Source organism: Canis lupus, chromosome 13 (assembly GCF_048164855.1).
Source record: "Canis lupus baileyi chromosome 13, mCanLup2.hap1, whole genome shotgun sequence".
In the NCBI taxonomy this organism is placed as follows: Eukaryota; Metazoa; Chordata; class Mammalia; order Carnivora; family Canidae; genus Canis; species Canis lupus.
Window position 1 is genome coordinate 34,897,034 of NC_132850.1, and position 24,445 is coordinate 34,921,478.

Consider the following 24,445-nt stretch of genomic DNA (forward strand, 5'->3'; position numbering starts at 1 on the left):
AGGCAGAAGAAATGGGTAGGAAATATCAGAAAAGGAGACAGAACATGAAGATCCTAACTCTGGGAAATGAACTAGGGGTGGTGGAAGGGGAGGAGGGCGGGGGGGTGGGGGTGAATGGGTGATGGGCACTTGATGGGATGAGCACTGGGTGTTATTCTGTATGTTGGCAAATTGAACACCAATAAAAAATAAATTTATTAAAAAAAAAAGTGTTAAATCACTTGCAATCCTAACACCAAAGATACCCAATATTTTAATGTCCAAGTTTCCAGTCTTTTTAAATTCATATTTATTATGCCAGAACACCTTTCCTTCAAGTTCAAGTTCTTCTTTTATATAAGAACTTGTTGTGCATTCAAAGACTTAGTTCAATCTTTGGGGGTCTAAGAACTTTTAGGTTCTCTAAGACTTGCCCCAGGCCTATACATTTCTGGGCTCTGACTACAAATTCACCGGCCAGCCTCTTGATCTACACACAGTGTGAACTGTAGCTGAAGGCAAGGCATTTATCAGATTGCTATTGTGTCTTCTAGTTATTAGCTCTGCTGTCAATGTTTATCACTGTGGTAATTACAGTTTTGACATTCTACTGCCTGAGCTGAACACTTGGCTCCACTGCCATCTTCTAGTTTTGTGAACTGGACAAATTATATAACTCATCTGTGCCTCCGTGTTCTCATCTGTAAAATGGGCATGTTGGTGGAGACTAAATGAATTAACATCTATAAAGTATGAGGACACGGGGTATCATCTTGGAAGCGCTCAGGAGATGCTATTATTGTTATTCTGTATATTGCATATATTCTTTATGTATTGTTATCATTTCCCATATTTTCTGGTTAGTTCTGCTCAGTCACTATTCGTCCAGTCACCTAGTCCACTATACTCTAGCAAACTCTCCCTAGACATAAATGATTTTACCTCAGAGCTTTTTTAAGTAGATTCATTTATTCATTTGATATTTTTTGAGAATGACTATGTGCAGGTCCTACAATCGGTCTTGGATACTGCAGAGGCCTCTACCCTCAAGTGTTTGGAATCTCTTGGGGGCAACAGATTAAAAAAAAGAAAATGAAAAGAATATTTGTAATACCAAGTGATGAGTGTGACCACAGAAAAAATACAGGGGACAGGGCAGACCTGGTGGCTCAGCGGTTTAGCACCGCCTTCATCCCGGGGCATGATCCTGGAGAACTGGGATCGAGTCCTATATTGGGCTCCCTACATGGAGCCTGCTTCTCCCTCTGCCTGTGTCTCTGCCTCTTTCTCTCTCTCCTTCTCTGCATCTCTCATGAGTAAATAAATAAAATCTTTAAAAAGAAAGAAAGGAAGAAAAAGAAAGAAAAGAAAGAAAAGAAAAGAAAAGAAAAGAAAAGAAAAAAGAAAGAAAAAAAGAAAAGAAAAGAAAAGAAAAGAAAAGAAAAGAAAAGAAAAGAAAAGAAAAGAAAAGAAAAGAAAAGAAAAGAAAAAGAAATACAGGGGACAGAAACAGAGACTGCAACCAGACTTTGCAGGAGAGAGAAAATGCCTCCTAGAGGAAGGGACTCTAAATTGAGTCCTGAAGTAGGAGTTAGCCAAAGAGGGGTGAGAGCCAGAGAGAAAGGTTATGTTTGGAAAATAAAGGATTTGACTATGAGCTCTTAAGGTCCCTTCCAGTAAAAAACTATAGGACTCTGCTGTCTACCTGATATGGAAATCTACCTGACCCTTCCTGCTATGTCCAACGCTAGCCTAAGCACCTACAAAATGTCATTTTAGTTGGAGGCAGCAAACAGGATAGTTTTAGAGAAAGCATAAGCCTATATTAATGCTCATTAAAGCAGCCATACTTTTTTCTTTTATATGTACAACTGATGTTTTCTCAATATTTGTCAAATGCTATAGAACTGTGGCTTTTAAAAAGTCCCCTCTTCCAATGAAATCACCAGCTCAAAGTCCCAGCTAAAGAGAAGTTCTACAGTCCTTTGTGTAGCTACCTGCTATAGACTGAATGTTTGCATTGCTTTAAAATTCCAACATTGAAATCCTAACCCACAATGTGATGGTGTTATAAAATGAGCCTTTAAGAGATGATTACATCACGAGGGCAGAGCCCACCAGAATGGGATTAGTGCCCTTACATGAGACTAAGGGGTGCTCCCTTGCCCTTTCCACCTTGTGAGGACACAAGGAACCAGGAAGCATCTATGAATGAGGAAGTGAGTTCTTAGTATATGCTGAATCTGCCAGCACCTTGATCTTGGACTTTCCAATTTCCAAAACTGTGAGAAATAAATGTCAGGTTCTGAGGACTGAGTTCATCATATTACTCACTTAGGGTAAATATATACATATAAATAATATATATTACCCTCAATATTAATATATTTATAATATATATATTTCACATGGAAATGACCATTAATTTGTTTCAATTTATGGAATAATATTGGTTACAACTTTTTGCATAGGTGAGTAATTTTGATGTCCTATTTTTTTTTTTATTTTACAAAAATACTGCATAATTTGCAAACTGCATTTTTGGTTATTCCAATCATTCTAGAATCTAATACTTGTATCATGAGTGTGTACAACTTCTAATAGTACAAAGGTTCATTTCCATGTCCCATGAAATATAAAACATTTCTCTTCTCCTCCTGTTTCCTTCTTCTCCTCCATTTTCCAAATGGCTTACAACTTCAACAACAATCAGCTCATAGCCTACCTAGTTTCCTCCATGCTCCCAACCCATCTTCCCTGCTCCAATAACCCAGATTATTTTGAAAGAAATCTCAGACATCATATCACTTCAGCTCTGAATATTTTAGTATATATCTCTAAGAGGCAAGGAGTTCCCTTTTCAAATATCATCATAGTCCCCCAAGATAACAACAGCTGCTTAGTATCATAAAATAGCGTTCACCTTCCCTTATTGCCCTATGTCTTTCTTCTTGTTTGTTTGTTTTAATCTATATTAAAACAAGGTCCATACATTACAATTGAGTAACATCTCTTATGGACAAACATTCTTTTTTTAGGCTTTTTCCTCAAACGAAAATGAAGAATTGTGATGTAGCAAAAACAAGCAATTCTGAATGAAGCAGGAGTTTAAAATGCTGTCCTAAAGAAGGTGGTGAAAATGTCAAGTCACCGCCTTTGCCCAGGAGATAAGCACTTGGCATACACCTTTCCCTGAATGATAAAGAAGGAAAGTGGGAGCTGTGCTTCCCAGTAACATTTTTATTAGCCACCCAGAACTGTACATAAACATGATGCCTGTGAAACAAAGTGCTCTGCCATAAATAGTAATTGAGGAAATAGAAAATGAGTTGTAAGTCTGAAAATCATTTCTTTACTTCAATGAAAAAGAAGCTTATAAACGGGTAAACCAGTCTCTTTTAAAGTCTTGCTAATGCTGGTTGCACTAATCCTTTTAAGGGTTTCTAATCCTGAAGCTTTAGTTTAATTTAATTTATAGCTTTTGAATTTTCAGCTATTGCTTACTCCATTCTAATCTGTGCCTTTCATCACAAAAAGAAAATCACTTTAGATGACATGAAATTGTAACCAAGACTTCCACGTCCATTTTGCACTGTAAGAGCTTCTCTTACCATCCTACCTTAAACAAAGCTCCTTTTACATTTTTTTAAAGATTTATTTATTTACAATAGACAGAGAGAGAGAGAGAGAGAGAGGCAGAGACACAGGAGGAGGGAGAAGCAGGCTCCATGCCGGGAGCCCGATGTGGGACTCGATCCCGGGACTCCAGGATTGCGCCCTGGGCCAAAGGCAGGCACCAAAAGCCACCCAGGGATCCCCGTCCTTTTACATTTTAAAATGGAAAGAAATCCCAGTGTCAGAACACCATACAAAACAATCACTATGTAATAAAAGAGGCAAGACAAGCTTACAGTGATACAGTGCAGGAGTTAAGAATATGGGCTGTGAAGAGAAAAGGCTGTCCCTGTTTTTTTGCCTATAAAATGGGGACAATAAATAGTAGCTGTCTCATAATACTGCTGTTGGGATCATTCAAGTGTGATCATGAAAAGCACACAGCACTGAATATCATTTAGTAATGACTATTATTATCACTGGAAAGACACAGGAAGGGATGATTTGTCATGATCAGTTTTACCTTGAGAGATAGAACTTACTTTATGGTAATATTGTGAGTCAGTTACCAAAGAAGGCAGCAAGCTCCCTGCACAGCACCCCTATTGCACTGCCTCCCATAAAAAGACCCAGGGAAAATAAGGACCCTGGGGAGGGAACGTTAGTTACCCTCTCTGATGGCTCCAAATATTTGAAAATAGTACAAGAAATGGTTCCGTGTGTAACAAGTTCTAGGTAAGATAATACTGTGCTAAGTGCACTAAACAGATTAACCTGAAATTGGACTCTGATCCCCAGGAAACAGGCCGGTGTAGCCCAGTCCTTACTGGCCCTGACGAGGAAAAACAACCTCATGTCTATCTCAACTGTGATCTGGCTGGATATGATCTAAGCTTTGAACGGTGCCTAAGCGCATTTCAGATGCATAATACCTGTTAGACAATACTAAGCAGGGAGCTTTGGGCTCAGGTGTGCACTCTGATACTGAGGAACAGACATAGGAAAATGAAGATCCAGCATTATAATTCGGCCTTTCTCTATTCCGTCATTTAGTCAGACTAAAATTTCCTTTTCTCTCAGGTGTTTAAATAATTGCAAAAACTAACTCAATAAATAAACTAACAAAAAAGTAGGGGGTGGTAATTTGTATGATAGCATTCTTCCGTTCAAATCATTTGTTGCAAAATCCCTTTTAAAACCTTTTCCTCACAACTCCTAGCCCTTTGCAAGCACCAGCCCTCTGCATTATTCCTCTGCTCCTTGAGGAAACAGAGGAGGAGGAGAGGTCTCCAAAGAAAATTTTCTTGTTAATAATATCCTATGTTTAAATGCCTTAGAGCATTTAAATGCTTTAAAACACTCTCAGATCCACCGTGGTCTTGTACAAGATGGTATAAATGATACCATACCTGACAGGTGAGAAAAGTTATATATAGTGATTGGTGCAGGTGAGACCTGAACTGCAGATCTTTTCAACCAAATGCAACAATCTGGAACCTGAAGCAAGTGGCTGCACACTCATGCTCACCAGTTTCCTGTGCAGTTTTTCCTCCCTTCGGTGAGTCTGTTCCAGCCATCTTCCTCTTTCCTCTTCAATTCTGATTCATGCCTCACCTCATGTAATTACTAAATGGGAAAGATTTGAGTAGACCAATATCCAATCAACCAATATTCACTGAACACAAACTAGAAGCTAGACCTCTGAAGCAGAGGGAAAGTTCATCTTTATCATTTAAGACGACTATGGTGAGATTACTTCTTATCAATCTGAGCCAATTATCTTATAAAATAATATCTGCATACTAGCCAAAATGGAGTCCCTAGCTGGATGTATGCAGCCCCTGCTTATAAATCTGGAAATAAACTTCAAGCAGCTTCTATAAGAGAGCTAAGGCCCGGGAAATGTCTCTGCACAGACTGATAAGATTTCCAACTGTGCCTGGTAAAATCTCGTTTCTTAAATTACTTATTCGACATCAACTTAATCATACAAACTTGCATCTGCCTGGCCCTGGCGGTGAGAAGATGAAGTTAGATGCTCCCTCCACCCAACTGCAGCCACGTGGGCCTTTTCTCATTTCACCTTAACTCCTTCTCCCACAGGACCGAAGTCCTAGTTCCCTCTGCCTTGAAAGTTCAGCAGGCTCCTGGTGGCCTTAGGTCCTCCTCCTAGGGGCCTCGGCTCCCGACTTGCAGGTCTGGTCCTACCTCCCTGTGAAACCCTCCACCACCTTCAATCCTATTACCTTTGGAGTTTTACCTGTACTTGGGTGGTTGTTTGGTATTTGACTCTATCTGCTGCTCTCAGGTGCCTGGAAGCGCAGCAGCTGGCTTGAGACGCCGGTGCCAGGCACACAGTAGGCCCTCCAGGTACGAAAACCTTAGTCACAGGCGCCTGGAACTGGGTCGCCCAGGCTCCGCGGAGGGGGCAGGATGGGTTGGGTCCGCTTCCATACCACCTGGGGGCCTCCAGGCTCCTACCCTAACCCTCAGTGACACTCTCCAAATGTAAAGGCTGTTTGTCCCGAGGCCCCAGAAGACTTGAAGCCCCCAGGGAGCAGAAATCCTATCACACTTAGTGTTGTGGCCCCACCCCTCGCTGTGCCTGCTACTAAGCATGAAACACACGGGCAAATTACTTCGCAAATAGGATCCATGGCCAGTAGTAGTGAAGACATTGCGGAGGGTGGAACAAAGTGCAAGACGTTACTCACGGCTTCAAAGAAATATTTACGCTTGAACGGACTCACGAAAGAATACAAACGACTCCCTAACCAAAGATTTTTTTTTTAAGGGGGAAAAAAAAAAAGGAAAAAGGAAATGTGCCTTCTCGCCTTCCTCTGGAAAACAAACGAAACGGCGAACGTCTTCCCTTCCCAGGCCTTCACCCTCTGGTGTCCCCGCACCTCACGGGCCAAGTCCGGGCGTCAGTCACGGCGGAGGCGGCCGGCGCTCCACGCCTCCGGGCATTGCCTGACCCGAGAGCAACTCCGGGAGGCTGTACGGCGTCAGACCGCTTCTCCGGGAGACGGTATTTCAGGTCTCCGCGGGGCAAGTAGCGGGGTTTACCGACAGGGAGGGGTCTCGGCCTCTCCTCACCCGCGGGCGTTGTGGGCCGCGCTGGGCGGCAGCCCCGGCCCTCTCGCTCTGAGGGACGCCCGCGGCCGCGCGGCCGAGGCCCCGCCCCCCGCCGCCCCTCCCCCGCCGCAACGGTCCCGGCGCGCAGGCGCGCAGGCGCGCGAGGGGCCGGGAGCGCGCGGGGGGGCGGGGCTGCGCGGGCCCCCTTAAATAGAGGGGCGGTGGGGGCGGCGCGAAGCCTCGGCGGCGCTGCTGTCGGGACGCCGCGAGTTCTCTCAACTGTCTCCTTGCGGCGCGAGCCTCGAGCCTCGCTCTTCCCTCCGGCGGCGGCGGTGCCGGCGGCAGCAGCGGCAGCAGGAGGGAGCGGAGGCGAGCGGGCGGCGGGCTCCATGGAGAGCGGCGGACGCCCGGGCAGAGGCGGCGCTTCCTCCCCGGCACCCGGGCTGCAGTGACCGGCGCTTGCGCCCTGCCCCGCGTCGAGGCGGCCGCCGGCTCCGGGACCGACCGGCCTCGCTGCCACTCGCCTCCCGACGCCCCTGTGCCCCGACTCGCCCGCGCCCCAACTCCCCGGCGGGGTGGCGGCGGCCGGGCCCCCGCGGCGGCGGCAGCAGGAGCAGGAGCAGGAGCCCGCCTCTATGATGAAGTTCAAGCCCAACCAGACGCGGACCTATGACCGCGAGGGCTTCAAGAAGCGGGCGGCGTGCCTGTGCTTCCGGAGCGAGCAGGAGGACGAGGTGAGGGCCGCCAGCGCGCTCCGGGCCCTCCGCGGCGGGGTGCGGGGCCGGGGGCGCGGGGCCGGGCCGGGCCGGGCCGGGGGTCCTCGCCCCTCCCCACTCGCGCGACCCTGCCTAAGGCTCCGGGGACGGGAGGGATGAGCAACCCCCCCCCTCTTTCTCCCTCCCTCCCTTCCTCCCTCCCTCTCCCGCCCTCCTTCCTTCCTTCCTTCCTTTCTCTGGGTTGATAGAGGAGACAAAGGGGCTGGCCCAGCCCAGGGTTCTGCTGGGCCGTCTTGAGGACCCGAGGCCGAGGCGCCTCCTGGCCCGCGGGAAGGTCCCGGGCCGTGTAGGTCGCTTCTGGCGGGAGTCACCATCTTAACACTTGAATTGAAGGTAAAGCCAGATAAACCCCGAGTGCTAACAGAGGCGGCAGAAATGGCGAGTGTTGCAGCCCAAGCTCTTCTGCCTCTGTTACATTTTCCTTCCACGTTACGGCAGTTTGCGGTTTCGGATTAAATCTAGGGACGTTTGTGGAATAACAGCCAAACAGACCCCGTGCTTTAAAATAAAACCCCATTCGGTCTGATATTGATATATATATATATATATATATATATATATATATATATATATATTTTTTTTTTTTTTTTTAGATCCCACTTTTTAGTGGATCCTTTAACTCGCAAGCTCTTGGGATGATCATACTTGTTTTTTTTTTTTTTTTTTTTTTAAGGCCTCCTCTTTTAAAAGTTTTCTGACTGCAGAAAGATGGCTAGTGAAAAATGGGGAATAACATCAGAGGGAGAAAGATGGACTAGAGGTGGTCAAAGTTGCCATTTTCAGACCGTCATCTCTAGCTCTCAGCATATTTGTCAAGGCTTCTTTATTTTGCTGTGTTTGGCTTGACATCTGGAGAGGAGCAGCCTTTCTTGTTCTAAGAGTAAGCAGTCAAGTCACTCTTTAATGTACCCTCCTGCATTGAGTTGATAGGCCCTTGAGGTTTTCCTGGAGAGCAGTTTTTCCTCATTTCAGTCACATTTATTTAAGAAATGGTTCACTGTTTTAAATTCGCTTTAGGCAATAATAGTTGATTGGTAGCCATGAAAATCTTTTATAAGAGCATTGCCACTCCTAAAATGATTAGACAGGGGAAAAATTAACAGCCTTTCTGCTTCCATAACCAATTGTGTCCAATAAAATACCAGGCTAAACCTGGAGACGGGAATTTAATGGCTTCCTTATTGCTAATCCATGTAGTTAGGATGCATATGACATAGTGTACACTCAGTGTAGTTATTATAAGAAAAATCAAAGTGCTTCAAAACGGTGCTCTTCAAACTCTTGTTTTGCCTTTATTTTTTTGAAAGGAACCAAGCCTTTTAGTGCTCAGCTAGGAGCCTTTAAGTGTTAAGACTAAATTCTTGAGTTTTCAGAAGAAAGTGGCCTAGAGGTGCCTGGGTGGTTCAGCGGTTGAGCGCCAGCCTTTGGCTCAGGGCTTGATCCTGGAGTCCCACATAGGGCTCCCTGTGGGAGCCTGCTTCTGTGTCTCATGAATAAATAAAATCTTTAAAAAAAAAAAAAAGAAGAAGAAAAAGAAATAGGTCTATGTTTGTGACCTGGACTCACTTAGGAAAGCTTGAAAGTAGAAGGTGAAAGGGTTTTTTTTGTTTGTTTGTTTGTTTTTGTTTTGTTTTTTTTTTTTAGCATTTACAGAGTAACAGTCAATAAGCATTAAGTATTTTCTATTAAAAAAAGATTCTAGAAAATCATTGAGAGAAGTCCATGTTAGGAAAAAACAAACTTTGGATATAAAAGAATATAACCCAAAGTGATGAAGATAGGTCAGGGATCTTGTCTGGTTTCGTCACTATTGTGTAATCATCACTTTCTTAGTTGAGCCCTTACATACAATGTGTGGGGCCTGCCTGAAGACCTCTAAGTTTGTTACATTTAATCCTTTTAGGGCTGGTTTATAGGTGAAGAGACAGTTGCAAATACTTTGCCCAAATAACGTAATTAGGAAGTGGTAGAGTCAGAATTCAGGATCCAGTCCCTTCTGATGCTGGGCTTTTGGCACGGGGCTCCTTAGCAGTTGGGTGCATGCTGTTTGCTGAATGAGAGATTTTCTGAGGCTGAGCTTGGAAGCCTTTCTGGAAGTGATGACTTTGAAGTCTTGCCATAACCTGAACTTGGAATTCAGGCTTTGTAGAAAAAGGAAAAAAAAAAAAAAAACAGTTCCCAGGGGAAAATATAGGAAATGGGAGGAAATTGAATGATCTGTATTGTGTTGAATGGTAAAGCCTGGAGAGTGCTTCAGAAATCATCTTAGTAGGTCAGTGCATTATTTTTGTGCTTGGAAATTGTTCCTATTGTAATAAATGCTATATTCCTAGCCTCCAGTCGAATCAAAAGACTACTGCCACTTAGATAAAATGAAGTAAGGAGCAAGCTCTGGAGTGTTGGAGAAATCTGTTATGTAAAACTTGGTAAATCTGGTACAGTGCAGATTGAGAAACCAAATCAGAATATGCTCTAAGGGAAGGCTCTAGAATTCTTTTTTTTTTTTTTTTTTTTTTAGGCTCTAGAATTCTAAGTAAAAGCACAGCCAACTGTAATGTGTGGTTTATCTTAGGATATGTGTTTCTGTAGTTGTGTATATTTGGGGCTCTTTGTATTATATGATAGTTACTAAATGAACCCTATTAGCTTTCCTGGACATTTTGCTGTTTTGCTATGAATTTGTTCCCACTCTGTTGAAGTTACACTGGTAGCCTTCTAAGGATAGGATACAAAACACCCTGAATACACCTCTTTAGCTAATAGGTGACAATTTTTCCCCCTCCTGGATTAACAACACCTAGGTCCTGGTTGGAAGGTTTAAATGTATGCTTTATTTTAGGATGTAGTGTTTACAGAATGTAAATTGAAATAAAATAGTAATTGCTGCTGGGCCACAAAAAGTTACGCAGTGCTCCAATATGGTTCTCCTTGTACTGAAGAAATTCTCAGTAGCCCATAGTTGAGAACAGATTTTTTTAGTCAAGAAGGTTGTTCTAACAGCACAGTCTATATTCTTTTGGGGATGGTTTTTTTAATATTTGCCCCCTTTTTTTTGGTCCCTGTGAGGTAAATAATAAGCATTAGCATTTGTACAGGAAGAAATTAGGCAGCAGAAGTAACTTGTCCCAAGGTCACAAAAGCTGGCAGATAATTTTGAGCCCAGGTCCTTTATTTCTAAATCTCCTCTTCATTTGATCCTCTCTCCAGCTAGTTATTTCTGTAGGGAACGACTACCCTTAGTTCTGGCAGTTGGGCTTCCATACAAGCCCACAAATAAGCATCCCATAGAGTAGAGAAGATATTGTGTTTGTACAGTGAAAGAGGACAGTACATTCACAAAAGGTATCCCCCCCAAAAAATAGATTCTGTTGAACATATTTGCATATATGATAGTTTGAACAGTTGCAGAGATGGAAAGTAAGAAACATACTCTCTAGCAGGAGGATAGACAAATGACTGCTATAAAGGGAAATAAAGTGAGGGGAATGTACCATCACATGCTCCAGGATTAAGATCCACTGAGCTGGATTTCAGTCAGAGAGGAAGGACCAAGCATCAGAGAGCAAGTGTTGGGGCTATAGGTTAGTTGAGCTGCAACTTAGGATAGCATAGGACAGATAATGGTTGAAAAGAGCTCCTTGAATGTGAGATTGAGGAGTTGCTAGGCAAGAAAGGAACACTTAGTTATGAACAAGGAACATTTACATTTTAAATGTATTCAAGCTTGAGGATGATCTGGCAGCAAAATAGGATAGAGTGCTAAAAAGAGAAATAGAAATGACTTGATTCTGGGTGGAATCTAGGCACAGTTGTGAGTGAGGAACACTAACAAAACAGTCTTAAAGACTGCCCACTACTCTTCCATTTGGACTTAACTGCACTGATTAACTTTTCAGCTCCCTAAGCCAGGGGCTGCATTCTATACAGTCTGACTGCCAAATGTGTATTAACTAAATGTCTGAATTCTACAAAGTCATGCACTAAAATTAAGCCTTGGTAGGGAAAGCAGAACTCCAAAACCAGAGCCCTAATAAAAGCAATCTTAGTAATAAACAGTAGTACAGGTAAATCTCTACTAATGTTTGTACACTTGGGATCAATAGGCAGACTGCTTATTACTTCTGTAGAAGTCCTTTTAGATTTAAGTCCTTGAAGATACTTGCTTCAAATGGAGACCACTTTTTAAAAAATTGAATAACTATCCAAAGGCAGCCTTTTCTTTCTTTTTTTAAGATTTTATCTATTCATGAGAGAGGCAGAGACTTAGAGGAAGAAGCAGGACCCCGGGTTATGGCCTAAGCCAAAGGCAGATGCTCAACCACTGAGCCACCCAGGCACCCCAGCCTTATCCAAACATAAGGAAATGTCATCTATGCCTGCAGCTCTCCCAAACCTAAAGGGCTTTATGGCCACTCAACCAGCCACTTCCTTCAAGGGAAGACCCTTTTATATAATTTGTATGTTTCGGGCTTTCGGTATATATCACTAAGGCTTTTTGTAACGTGTAAAAGAAAGCTTATCCATCACTTCAAAACATTGACATGCTAGGAGAAAATGCCATTATCAGCCCAACTTAGCATTCATCAGTCTACCAATCCCATACGGATGGTTCCTGACTTTGGTGGTTCAACTTGTGGTTTTTCAACTTTATGATGGTAGAAAAGTGATAAGCATTCAGTAGAACGAGTACCAAGAATTTTGAATTTTGACCTGTTTCTGAGCTAGCAAATCTAATTTGGGTTAAGCACATTTTTCCAAAATGAGCTGTTATTTCTGATCCTCCTATATAGCACTGTGGCTCTAGTCCAAAAAGTAGTACTAATTTGCTTAATAAGAGCAGTAGGTAGCTGGCTAATGGATACAATAATCATTGTTGTAACTTAAGGTCTTTTATTAAAATGTGTGCATTCTAGGTATTCCTAATATGCTGCTTGCTGGCCTAATTTTGGCTAAATGCCTATAATATAATTAACTGTGGTAGAGGTAGTTTTAACCATTCATTAATCCTGGTTCATAATAACGAAGAAAGAACAAAAACTCCAATACAGCTTCTAAATAGCTATAATTCACAAAATAAAACTTCATTCTTTGACTTAGGGATCACTTGGGGGATTCTCTGGATAGCAGTACACACCCCCTCCCACAAAAGAATTAGTCAGTTGTAATGACCAGTTGTTCCCAGAAGCAGGCTGTGACCAAGAGCAGTTATAAGGGTAAAAGCTGAAACACAAAGGATATTTGGGAGCTACTTGGTATATAGTGCTAAGAATTTCAAGTAACTGCATTATATAGACCTTGAACTGCATTTTTTAGTTTATAAGCTCTTACCCCCCAGTGAGGAGGACTTAACAGGTGATACAGGATATAGAATCTACACTGTAGATTACTCCAATTCATAGACAAACCTTTGCCCCGTAAGACTCAGGGCTGGTTCCAAATAGACCATTATTACTATACTATTGTTAAAGTGAGAAGTACTTACATTCCAAATGCTTAAAACATTGTTTAAGAAAAAGAAGTGTGAGAAATGGCTTAACAATGATAGGAGAATGGTGGTGTATTCTGATTAATTGTTCAATACATGGAAGGAGAGGTTGATGGTACAGTAGCAGGAATGCTTATATGAAGGTGGGCAGGTTGAATCAAGGAAATGTCTTCACTTTTCACTAGCAGTAATGGCTTTGAGGTTGAGTTTGTTTCAAGTCTAATTCTGCAGCCTGGTGTGTTGGCTCACCTCCTTTTTAAAAATCTTTCCTTTGGTCTCAGCTCTGGCTTATCTAGAAGGTTGGATGTCTGCTTTCATCTCTGTCACTTTGTCAGTAATGTGGCAGACTGTCATCTTGTTGGATAGACAAAATGTAATATACCTAGAAAGGTAGTTGAGAAGAATTTAAAACCTATGAACAGCCAGGTATGGATTTGTCAGCTATTGGTGTATCTTAACTGAATGAGATTTTATAACCTTTCTTTCTTACTTCAGTAATAATGTTTTTAGAGCATTAGTAAGCGTGCTAAAGCTATATTACAGATCTAGTAGATTGGGGATGTTGTACAAATGTTAGATGGCTTTTTCTTTTTTTAGGATACTGAATAATAATTTGTGGTTCTATATAGGTTTAGATTCTTGTAGTATGTAGGAGGGATTTTAATCTTCTTTGTCTCTACTTAATGCTATTCGGATTCACTTTTTATACCCTCGTAGGTAATCACCACCACCACTTTCCCCCTACATAACCCAACAAACATACAAATGTGGCCTTGACCCCATTTGAACTCCAGATGAAGTACTCTATGAGTAGGCAAATACATGGAAAACAGTTTTCAAATTAGTTTCATCACCGAATTAATTTCATCAAATTTCTTAAGCTAGTAGTGTAGATGCTGATCATTTCTATACCAGAGGTATTAATTACTCCTTTGTTAAATTTATTAGATTTTGGAAAGATACATTTGAAGTTAATGGTTTTATCAATTAAATTTAATCATTTTGGAATGTCAAGGGACTCTTGTAATGCTAAGTTCTGAGATTCTGCTAAATCATTTGTCCAAAACTATACAGATTGTTTTCATACTTTTCTAAGAAGTAATTTATGAAGGGAAATGTTGAAGCATACAGGGATTCCATGTCACTGACTTCTGGAAGACAAGTTTAGTCATATGTGAATGATGTCCTGTAGATGGCAGATTAAAGACTTGGTTTTAATTGGAAGCATAAGTGTTAGTTCAGAAAAGCAGACAGACTCTACTAATGGGTTTTCAACATTATTAACCTTATGTGATTTATCTCTTCAAGATTATCTTGAGACAAATGGGAATTATCATTGACCTAGATACATGACACTGAGTTTCATTTTTTTTCAGGACTCAATCATTATGAATATCAATGGCTTTGAAACTCCCTGTTTACTAAATAAGGATGGACTTGTCCAGTAGTTAGGCCCTGCAGTGTCCTGTCCCATTGTGAAAGTAATCAAGGAAGTTGCTTAGGAGCATAGAATTGGGTAGTAAGAATTTCATCCAGGCAGTAAAAAGTAGATTATCTGTAACTGGCATGTAGTGACCAGGAAAAGAGACCTCTATCTCTGGAGTCAGAAAGAGTAGTTATGATTTACTTTTCCCTTAATGTTAGACATATGCTTTTATACAGTAAGCATTTTTGTTTTAACTTAAAAACTTAATTTGCTGGTCTCAATATAACTCAAAGCCTTGGAATACCAGAGATCCTCTGTAAGCTTCCTTTTTTAATAAAATAAAAAATGAAATCTGATTGCAGTTTCACTTTGTTTAAAGAATTTGAACTTTGAAGACTCTTACAGGCCCTTTCTGGATTTTTAAATTTTTTTCCAGTGTTTTATAGTACTCTCATCTGTATTTAATTTGATAGTAGTTTTTAATGACCCACCTTTAATTAATCTTTGCAAGTCTTTTTGATAATTCCTTTCTGCCCTCATTTCATCATTAACTCTCAATAATTATAAAACAAATACAAGTGGCAAAATTGGCAAAGGCCTAATTCTTGGTAAGCTGATTCAACTCGACTAGTGAGAAAGCAGAAGAGCCAGTAATAGCTAACAAGTGAGTGACGAGGCCAGGATTTAAGGTATTTAATTCTCATTAACCCTAAACAGCCCTACGGGGATGGGTGCTTGCTTTTACAGAGGATGACACTAGTGCACTGAAAGGTAGCCGAGCAGCCCTCGTTGTGTGCACCAGGAATGAAAGACACCTTGGTTGTCATCTGTACAGTTGCAAGACATCTTCAAGTTCAAGCCAGTGTTTTCTAATTCTTGCTATATTTGTTTATTCTCTTTAGTTTCTAATGTTGATATGTAAGCTCTGTTTGCTAATATTTAAGAAAGCTTAAATTTAAGGCTTACATTTCATTTCACCAAAATTGGTATATTTGGACTGGTGGTACCCTCAGTGTCAGCCATTAGTATTTCAGCTTAGATTTTATCAGCTGTTAATTTACAGTGCTTCCTCTGGATTTGCGGGGTTCTGCCAGTTTTTCATTCGAAAGAATGAAGCCAGTAGAAGCAACAGAGTCCCATCTGGATCAAGAATTAGAGAAATAGTGCACAGACCCCTTGAGCGTTGATTGGTCGCCGCTCTGCGATGGTGTGTCCATAGGCCAAAATTTACTGCTTTGTTTTCAAATTGAGAGGATACCTGCCTGAATAGGTGTTCCCTTATCTTCCAGCTCAGTATCTTAGAGGTTTGGGGGAAAGGTGGCAGTTGCTGAACTATTTAACGTCAGTCTGGAACTTTCTAGTTGGGGAAGGTGGAGTTCCTGGCAGCCTCACACTGGCCTCCTCAGTGGGAGGCGAATCCTGTGCTGGCTGTGAACTCTCAATGCCAGCAGTTGCTCTAGTAGTAGGAAGGGAGCTGGGCAGATAGAACTACTGGCATGCATGTCAAAAAACCAGTACACACATCAGGGATTAAACTTTGCTCTGGGCTGATTGATTTATCTGGTGAAAATGTTTTACATTCGTGAAGGCAGTATACTAAGGTAATTTTGTAAATACTTCTGTTCGAGTTGGTTAAGACACCTGTTACTTCACAAACATCATTTGGTTATTTATCATAGCCTTTGTTGTTGCTTTAACTTGGGTGAATTTTAACCTAAGCTAGCCCACAAATTTTCATTTACTAAGATGAATATATAATTCTTATTTCAATTACTGTTAAAATAGTGAAACCTCTAGGGTACTCTGATAATGTAGTTCTTTTAAAAAGTGTTTGCACAGTTCACAGTTAATGCTACTCTTGATTGAGGTGTGTAGCCTTTTTCTGTAAAGGGTTAGATAATATTTTAGGCTTTGTGGGCCATGCTATCTCTGTCACAGATAGCCATCTCGGCTGCTTGCAGCATGAAAGCAGCCATAGGCAACACGTAAAAAATGAATGAGTGCAGCTGGATTCTCATAAAATTTTATTTATGAACACTGGAATTTGAATTTCATATAATTAAAAATATAAAAACCATTTTTAGCTCACAGACTGTACAAAAAGAAGCAGCACACTGTAGCTTGCCAACCTTCTAGATCACATTATAGCTGCCTGTTATCAAAATAAGTGACTTTTGCTTGTTTATAGAAGTTTGGAATATGAAGGGTACCTTCTTCCATCTAATCATAAGGGTAAAAATAATAGGAACTTTATACTGAGTACTGGCTTTACATGAATTTCCCTATTCCTTTCTCAGTCTTGGTTATCTTTTAAGTATTCGTACATTTTATAGGTGAAGGAACAGGGTGACGTGCCTGGGGTCACATATCCTTAAATTTGGGAGAATAATAAGATTCTGTAACTCAAGAAACGGATATTACAACCACAAACCTAAGTGCATACAGCTCTGAGTGCATAAACCAAGACTAGGCTTCTATCTCTTGTTAGTCTCCAAGAATTGGAGAGCTTCACTAACTGGATCTGGTAGTTTCAGTGACTTCATTAGGTTCAGAAGACATAGTAACATCAGCATGTGATTGTTGAATTCTGAATTCCAAAATACGGTGTGTACAAAAGCTGTCAGCTGCTTTTCTCTGATAGAATGCACACCCCTCCTAATTGTAATGACACTGAAAGGCAGGTTACCTGGAAGGGCTTCCCAGCCCATGAGTGAGAGCCTGCAGGTGGTGTTGGTGTTTCTGGCTGTGGGTCTCCTTGGGCTTCAGGAGTGTACAGGTGTGCTCCTTCCTGCAGGTGCTGCTGGTGAGCAGCAGCCGGTACCCAGACCAATGGATTGTCCCTGGAGGAGGAATGGAGCCAGAGGAGGAGCCCGGAGGCGCTGCCGTGAGGGAGGTTTATGAAGAGGTGAGATGACCAGTAGTAGCTTGTTTGCTCTCCTTTCACACACACGGTTCTTTGAGGATTTACAGTATTCTGTGTGGCACTGCTACATGCACTGAGAGGCGGCAAAGCAAGTCACATGAGTGCTCTTTTTGATTGTCTGGTAACAGCATTTTTAAGCAGGCAAGTACAACTAGCATTTTGCTAACCGGGTATTTTTTCTACCTGGTAAGTTAGAGCTAAAACCAATTCTGGGATGTCCCCCAGAATTGTATAACATGCAGTTTTATTTTTTTATTTATTTATTTTTTTTAACATGCAGTTTTATAACAGACAATAACCCAATCAGTGATCAATATATTAGTATGGTGGCCTTGTCTCAGAGCAAGGTTAATAATACACTGGAATGTGCTGTAACAATGCACAGAGACGTTAATCGTGCGCTAGAATTCTTGTTCAAATGAATAAGCAAATTGCTTTTATTTTACTCATTTTGTCTTAAACTTTAGTAAAACGAGATACACATAAGCACAAAAGCATACTACATAGCCTGGTTGTCTTATAACAGTTGATGATAGATACAATTTGGCTTTTACTCCAGGCAAAACACGCACAGGTTAAGTGCTGTAAAAGTTACTGAGCAAGTTAGATGGGAAGCAAATGCTAATGCACTCATTGGGTCTTGCTTGTTGTATAGTTAGAAAGGTTTCATAAAGATGGGTCTTGAAGAATGAGTAGCTTCCTGAGGAAGGAACACGTCCTAGATAGAGGAGGTAGCGGATACCATGTGTTAGTTGTGGTGTGAATTTGAATGGGCACCCTAAAGCTCCCGTCAGTCAGTGACAGTACTGGGTAAACGTAATGAGGATTCTGCGGTCGAAGGATAACATAAAGAATTGCACCTCCTAAGCCATGTGAGAAAGGAAAGCAGGAAGACAGTCCTTTAAGAAGGGGATTTATCAGTTCATATAGAAAGTCTGTTTTCATTCATGAAGTTTGTCTCGAATCAGTAGAAAGTCTAATTTTTGGTCAGTCCCTGTCATTTCTTATAAAATAAATGACAATCTGATCAGTCAGAACTTGAACATGGAATAAATTAAGGCATGTTTTATAGCAAACCCCACAGGTCGTGGATCTTGGTATAGCCAAAAAAACTTCACAGAAGCAGGCTTGGTATGGGAGGACCTAGTGTACTTAGATCCAAGAGTTGAAAGACCCAGAAAATGACTCACGTAAATTTTCTTATGAAAGGTAACAATTTTACATTTTATCCTTTTTTAACAGGCTGGAGTCAAAGGAAAATTAGGCAGACTCCTGGGCATATTTGAGGTGAGTAACAAAAGTAATCCTGTCAGGTAATAGAATTAACCATTCTTTCCTAATCAGCCAGATACTCTGGCAACAACGTGAGCTAGACGTTTCTCTTAAGTGTCAGTAAACAAGTACGTTATAGGGAGGAGGAAAGTTATAGTTACTTTCCTGTGCATCAGTTTTATACAGCATTATTACAGTAGTAATTACTTTCATATGACAGAACAGTGGAGCTGATACAGGAAGACCTATCTCTTGGTTCACTGTATACTGTTTAAGCATAGACTTTTTAGAAGGTACAGTGTCCTCAGTATCCCCTCTAAGGGCTTAGGTCTCTTGTGGATACTGCCTGGAAATGGACTCACTGCCTTTAGCACATAACATTAGATGATAAATAATGACTTTATTCTTACAGGACTATATGAATGTTAAAAAAAACTCAGAATGAAGAATAGATGCTATAAAAGCATAGAATTCTCTTGTACAATCTGTTATACTAAAGGCAGAATGGAATTTGGAGAGGGAATCTGGAATTGGCAGGTAGTCTATGGAAGGTAAGGGATCATGAGATACAGGCTGTTTCTTCATCCAGGAGTCAGACATAGATACATGGTATACCTGACACATTGTGACTTTTTCCCACCCCCTTCCTTCAGGATATTACTTCAGGGTTAGTTTAGTCCTTCTGGTAGAACCATAAAATTTTATTTTTAAGGCTTTTTACACAGGGGCGCCTAGGGGGCCTGGTCAGTTAAGTAGCTGACTCTTGAATTTGGCTCAGGTCATGACCTCAGGGTCATCAGGTGCTCAGCTCAGAAGTCTGCTTGGGATTTTTCTCCCTCTGCCCATACTTGCTCTCTCTTTCAATAAATAAATAAACGAACAAATTTTTTAGAAAAAGCTTTTTATGGAATTCAGAAATTTATTGTGCAACACTTGGTAAAATTGATGACTCCTAGAATACAGTTAAGTATTAACAGTAAAGTTCTTAAGTTAATATTCAAACTTTCCCAGAATTCAGCACTTGCTTTACCCTGTTGAATAGCACCATCTCCTGGTTAAGCTGAATAATATATTGAGAGTTTTTTGTAATGCAGAGTGGCTGTGGTACAAATAGCACACTGTCAATAAGCTGGCAAGATTTTTGAAGAAAACTTATCACATTATAAGTAAAGTTTATATAATACAAGGTAATAGTATTGCCTTACAAATGCTATTTAAATTTCATAGAATCTGAACAGAAAATAGTAATCAATGTTCCTTTCCCCTTGGAAAATATAAGGGAAAATTAGAATTGTCCTGCCTGTTCACCTGGTGATTTCAGTCAGTTTGTGAACAAAGCAGTTTATAGTAGTTTTAAGAACATAAATTCTTAAAAATAAGGAACAGTAATGTTTTATGTGAGAGATGCCTCTCGTTTTTTTGTTGTTCCCGTTCCTTACCAAAGACTTAATGCGCTATTTGAATTGAGTGTATTACTCAAGTTGTTTGTGGTGGAAAAACTCTGGCAACTATCAGGCCGCCTGCTGGCTCAGTCATTAGAGCTTGCAGCTCTTGGGGTTGCATTGGGTGTACTTTAAATAAATATATATATATTTTTTTAATCAGGCAATTATCTGAAGTCCTAGACTATAGTAAACAAGGCTAACTTTAATTGAATGAAAGGTGAGCCCCTTTGTCTTAAAACCAACTTGTGTTTAATTCTGAATCTAGAAAAAAATAAGGTGGCAGTTTTAATATGGTTAAAAATTGAGTCTGAATATTCCAGAAATAGGCTAACCCATTCTCAACCTTGGCTGTGCATAGTTCACCTGGATGCTTTTAAACTATCAATACGTATTTAATGTCTCTTAAACACATGCATTGAAATCAAAGTGTAAAAATTTACTATGGAGAGTTAATTGCAGCATTTTAAATGTCTTGCATTACATAAACTCCCCTCTATGCTGGGTTATACAGTTGGATTATACTTGCCTGTGTGCCACTCAGTACTATGACACAACTGAATCTCTCCCCTTAAAAATGTATAATGGCTAGCTCCTGGAAATTAAAATGCTTTTATTTTTATATTCAAGCAGAACCAAGACCGAAAGCATAGAACATATGTTTATGTTCTTACTGTCACTGAAATATTAGAAGATTGGGAAGATTCTGTTAATATAGGTAAGTTCCCTTTCCTTTTGCCATCTGGATTCTCTTAAGTACTACATACTTGTATACGATTTTCATCTCAAATTACTTTTGGCTACCTTTTTTAAGAGGATCAGTATGTATGTCCACATTTGAATTATCTTAAAACTCTTCCCCCACTCCAAAAAAACCAAAGTTATCTGTGGGGGGAGAGGGTGAAGGGCATTGTTAAAGTATATGGCCTACTTTTTAAAATTGACTTTATAGTGACCAATGTCCTACTACTTTCTAGGAAGGAAGAGAGAGTGGTTCAAAGTAGAAGATGCCATCAAAGTTCTCCAGTGTCATAAGCCTGTACATGCAGAGTATCTGGAAAAACTAAAGCTGGGTTGTTCTCCAACCAATGGAAATTCCACAGTCCCTTCCCTTCCAGATAACAACACCTTGTTTGTAACTGCTGCACAGACCTCTGGGTTACCATCCAGTATAAGATAGAGAGAGCTGGGAGGACTCCCATGTGCAGTCTATGGGGAGAAGTCTATTTTCCTTGGCAAACATCTGAATGACGCTTGCAAACTGTCTGAATTTGCCATGCAGGATTTTCAAACAATTTTGCATGTTTTTCAGATGTTTTCAAATCTCTTTAAAAAAAGTGTAAAATATTTTAATAAGCCAAAGCCATGTGGAATTTTTTTAGATGCCTTAACTGTGCCCCCCAACCCAACCCACCCACCCCCCAGTTTAGTTGTCATTTTTTTCACAGCATTTCATTCAGTTTTTTTGTCCATTTGACGTCAGTCTGTGGTTTTTGTCAGATCAGCTTCCTTGTTGGGCATATTTTCTCTAAATTATTTTCTCATCCCAACATTAACATAGTCAACAAATTCTTCTGTTGTGGAAATTTACAAAAATAATTCTTGATATTAAAGTCGATCCATCTGAAAAATTGTTTCATAGGATCACAGTTTTAATTCCTAAAGTCCAGATTTGGGCTGTTTCTGTATGGTCCAATAACTATTTTGACAAAGGACCTAATTTGCTATTTTCAGGAATTTGTCAACTCGTTTGTCTAAATTTTCACAACTGATGTCATTAGCTACATGATAATGGCCAGTTACCCCCTATAACTCAGTAGTCCTTTCTTTAACACAAAGTTTACCCATATACAGTTGGTGATTTTTAGAGGTATTATAAGAAAAACGCATGTAGTAAATACATCATCACGAAAAACCATATTCATGGGATTTGAGTTACCATGCTAAGTCACCAATTCCCTTTGTCTGTAATCTCTTTACACAGAATACTTGAGAACCAGAATTCCCTTGAGGTAAATTTCTTTTCAAAATAGATTTCCAGTTTTTTAATTTACTGACCCCTCTTTAAACTGGTTACCAGTAGTAACCACAGGATTAGAGTTTAACTTCAAATGCCCATCGGTGTGACTGCATCACAGTTGAGTAAAATGACCTTTTTGCTGTTCACCTGTTACAGATTTAGATTATTAGGCCACCTTAGAATGTCTCCTCTTTTATAGGTTGCCAATAAGGACTGTTTACCCTATAACTAACTATTGGGGGACTGGAACATACCTGAACTAAGAATTATTTTGTCCTCTTTATACTCACTTAGAATCCAGAATCCCATGGACAAACACATAGGTACCTTGTCTAACACTCCTGTACTTCTCCAACCAGCTCTGAAATGAGACAGGAGGACAAAACCTTTGAGTAAGACATGGGGTGGGGGGCAAGTGAAAGATTCTGTATGTAGACGTGAGCCTTGTAAATATTGTAACTGGTGAGTATGGAGTAGAAAGTATCGTTGTACATTTGCTCTACAATTGTTAACCTTTAAAAATGTAATTGCTGCTAAAAAGTAGAGTGCTGTTACACTTGAGGAAAATTGGTGCCACTGTTTTGAAAGATCTTGTGCCATAAATGCAGCTGAACTAAATATAAATTAGTTCACAAATTAATGCTGTCAGAGGAATAAGTAGAAAAACTTTTAACCAATGACATTTCATTCTAAATTATGTAGTATGATCATCCAGAATTTTTATATTTTTTTCTTTGTACAGAGGTTATGCATCCTGGGTGTTTTTTAAAAAGGAAACATTTATAAATCCACAGGTTGACACTTTCAATCAATCTTCAATGGACTAAGGTTTTTTTTTTTCCTCAGTAATCTTTGAAGTTTCTTTGAATTATATACCTTAACACAGCAGAGAAACTGGATTTTGTATATAAAACTGTCCACCTGAAATGCTGTCACAAGTCTGGGGGAGGGGGGTATCTTGTACATGATATTCTTAGAGGTAATAATGCATGAACTTATTTTATAAACTCTTAGACTATGTATTTGACATGTAAAATATGTACAGTATTAATGTCAGCCATCTCTTAAAAGTGAGCCTATAAATATTGTTGTATAAATTTTTTTTGGGGGGGGGTCAAAAACATTTGGACTAAGTAGTGCCACTTGGGTCAGGATTTTCTTCAGTGCCATTTAGCAGACCAACTGTCTTTAGTCTATGCAACTAGCAAAAATCTGTATGAAGCAAGAGTACAGTTGTCACACTTTGAATTTCACACGAGGGATTCTTCACTTTTTCTGGAACCCAGTCTAGCAAAATTAGAGGAAAGGCCATAAGGAGATTTCTGTTAAGGAGAAAAAGCCTTCATTTTCAGGCTCAACAGCTGAGTCTACTACAGATAACAAATAGTGTCTACTATCTCAACCCTCCAAAGTTTACAGAGTGTTGGGACTCATTTGTGCTTTCTGTGGGGTAGATGGATATAATTGGGCAGCTAAATTTCAGTCCCATGTGCCTCCTAAATAAAAGAAATAACTAGGTTATAAGTTGACTTGCAGACACAAAGTAGCAGACTATTCTGAATATTTGTTTTTGGGGAGTTTTGTGTGTGTGTGTGTGTGTGTGTGTGTGTGTGTGTGTTTTAATAAACAGGTGAAATTTCCCAACCAGGCACATGCCATTCAATTTTGTCAATCAGTTGTATAAAGCAGCAGAACTGAAAGGGGGGCAGGGGGAATGACTGTTGTATATTCTAAATGGCTTTGCATGGTCTCATTTGAGATAATTGGTGTAAGAATCTTGACTTTTTTTTATATTTGGAAACCAAATAAAAATGGAAATAAATTACCTTTTTTTTTAAACATAACTGAACATTGTCCAAATGGAAAACTTGTCTGGCATTCCACAGTAAAAATTGTACTCTTCTCCCACAGATGGTCATATACATAATCTCATATTTATACACTTCCCACATACGATCCTTACGAGTAGAATTAACTGGGTTAAAAGAAACTGTCCACCAGTAAAGTGTTGCCTTTACTCTCCCAAATGGATATTTTCTTATCAGATATGAGTCACATGGGGTCCTAGGATTGTCTTGTTAGTTCAGCTCTTCAATGGGTTTTATTTTTAATAATTTTCAAGAGCTCTTCCAGACTTTATTCTGTAAGTACTTTGCTGTAACATGTTGCAGATAACTATATTCTACAGTCACTTTATTATAGCTGTTGGAAAGGCTAACTGGGTAGTTACCTTGCTGTCATGTAGTTGATTCTGTCTCACATGAAGTTTTCAACTAACACTTGAAATTCCTGCACAACAATCAACATCTATCTACTTTATGCCCCGCATTGTTGCTCACAGCACAGAATAAGTTTCTGCTCTCAGGACAGGTGGCCCAGTCGGTTAAGTATCTGACTTAAGTTCAAATTATGATCTCAGGGTCCTGGGT

At 40.2% G+C, this 24,445-nt stretch overlaps 1 protein-coding gene and 1 long non-coding RNA gene across 5 annotated transcripts; one reads left to right on the top strand and one right to left on the bottom strand.

Annotated features, from left to right (window-relative positions):
• Positions 1–6,921: 6,921 nt before the first annotated feature.
• On the top strand, positions 6,922–23,855 carry NUDT4 (nudix hydrolase 4). Of its 3 annotated transcripts, none has more exons than XM_072773068.1 (5): positions 6,922–7,406; positions 17,154–17,264; positions 18,525–18,569; positions 20,627–20,714; positions 20,974–23,855. In XM_072773068.1, exons 1-5 carry the CDS (start codon positions 7,308–7,310, stop codon positions 21,174–21,176), a joined length of 546 nt encoding a protein of 181 aa, XP_072629169.1. In that variant the 5' UTR covers positions 6,922–7,307; the 3' UTR covers positions 21,177–23,855. The 3 variants fall into 3 exon arrangements, with proteins under 3 accessions (XP_072629169.1, XP_072629170.1, XP_072629171.1); XM_072773069.1 differs by having other exon boundaries at positions 6,924–7,406; positions 20,630–20,714; XM_072773070.1 differs by lacking the exon at positions 6,922–7,406 and adding an exon at positions 7,654–7,781.
• LOC140602869 (uncharacterized) lies at positions 10,271–22,376 on the bottom strand. Of its 2 annotated transcripts, XR_012005802.1 has the most exons (4): positions 22,307–22,376; positions 17,046–17,355; positions 13,183–13,315; positions 10,271–10,507 (listed from the first exon to the last, which is right to left on the bottom strand). It is a non-coding gene; the product is annotated as an uncharacterized lncRNA (long non-coding RNA). The 2 variants fall into 2 exon arrangements; XR_012005801.1 differs by lacking the exon at positions 10,271–10,507 and having other exon boundaries at positions 12,981–13,315.
• Positions 23,856–24,445: the final 590 nt, after the last annotated feature.

Coding starts and splice junctions, on each gene's coding strand:
- NUDT4 (XM_072773068.1), top strand. CDS start 7,308: ATGATGAAGTTCAAGCCCAACCAGACGCGGACCTATGACCGCGAGGGC. Junction 7,407..17,153: donor GGAGCGAGCAGGAGGACGAG/GTGAGGGCCGCC, acceptor TCCTTCCTGCAG/GTGCTGCTGGTGAGCAGCAG. Junction 20,715..20,973: donor GGAAGATTCTGTTAATATAG/GTAAGTTCCCTT, acceptor ACTACTTTCTAG/GAAGGAAGAGAGAGTGGTTC.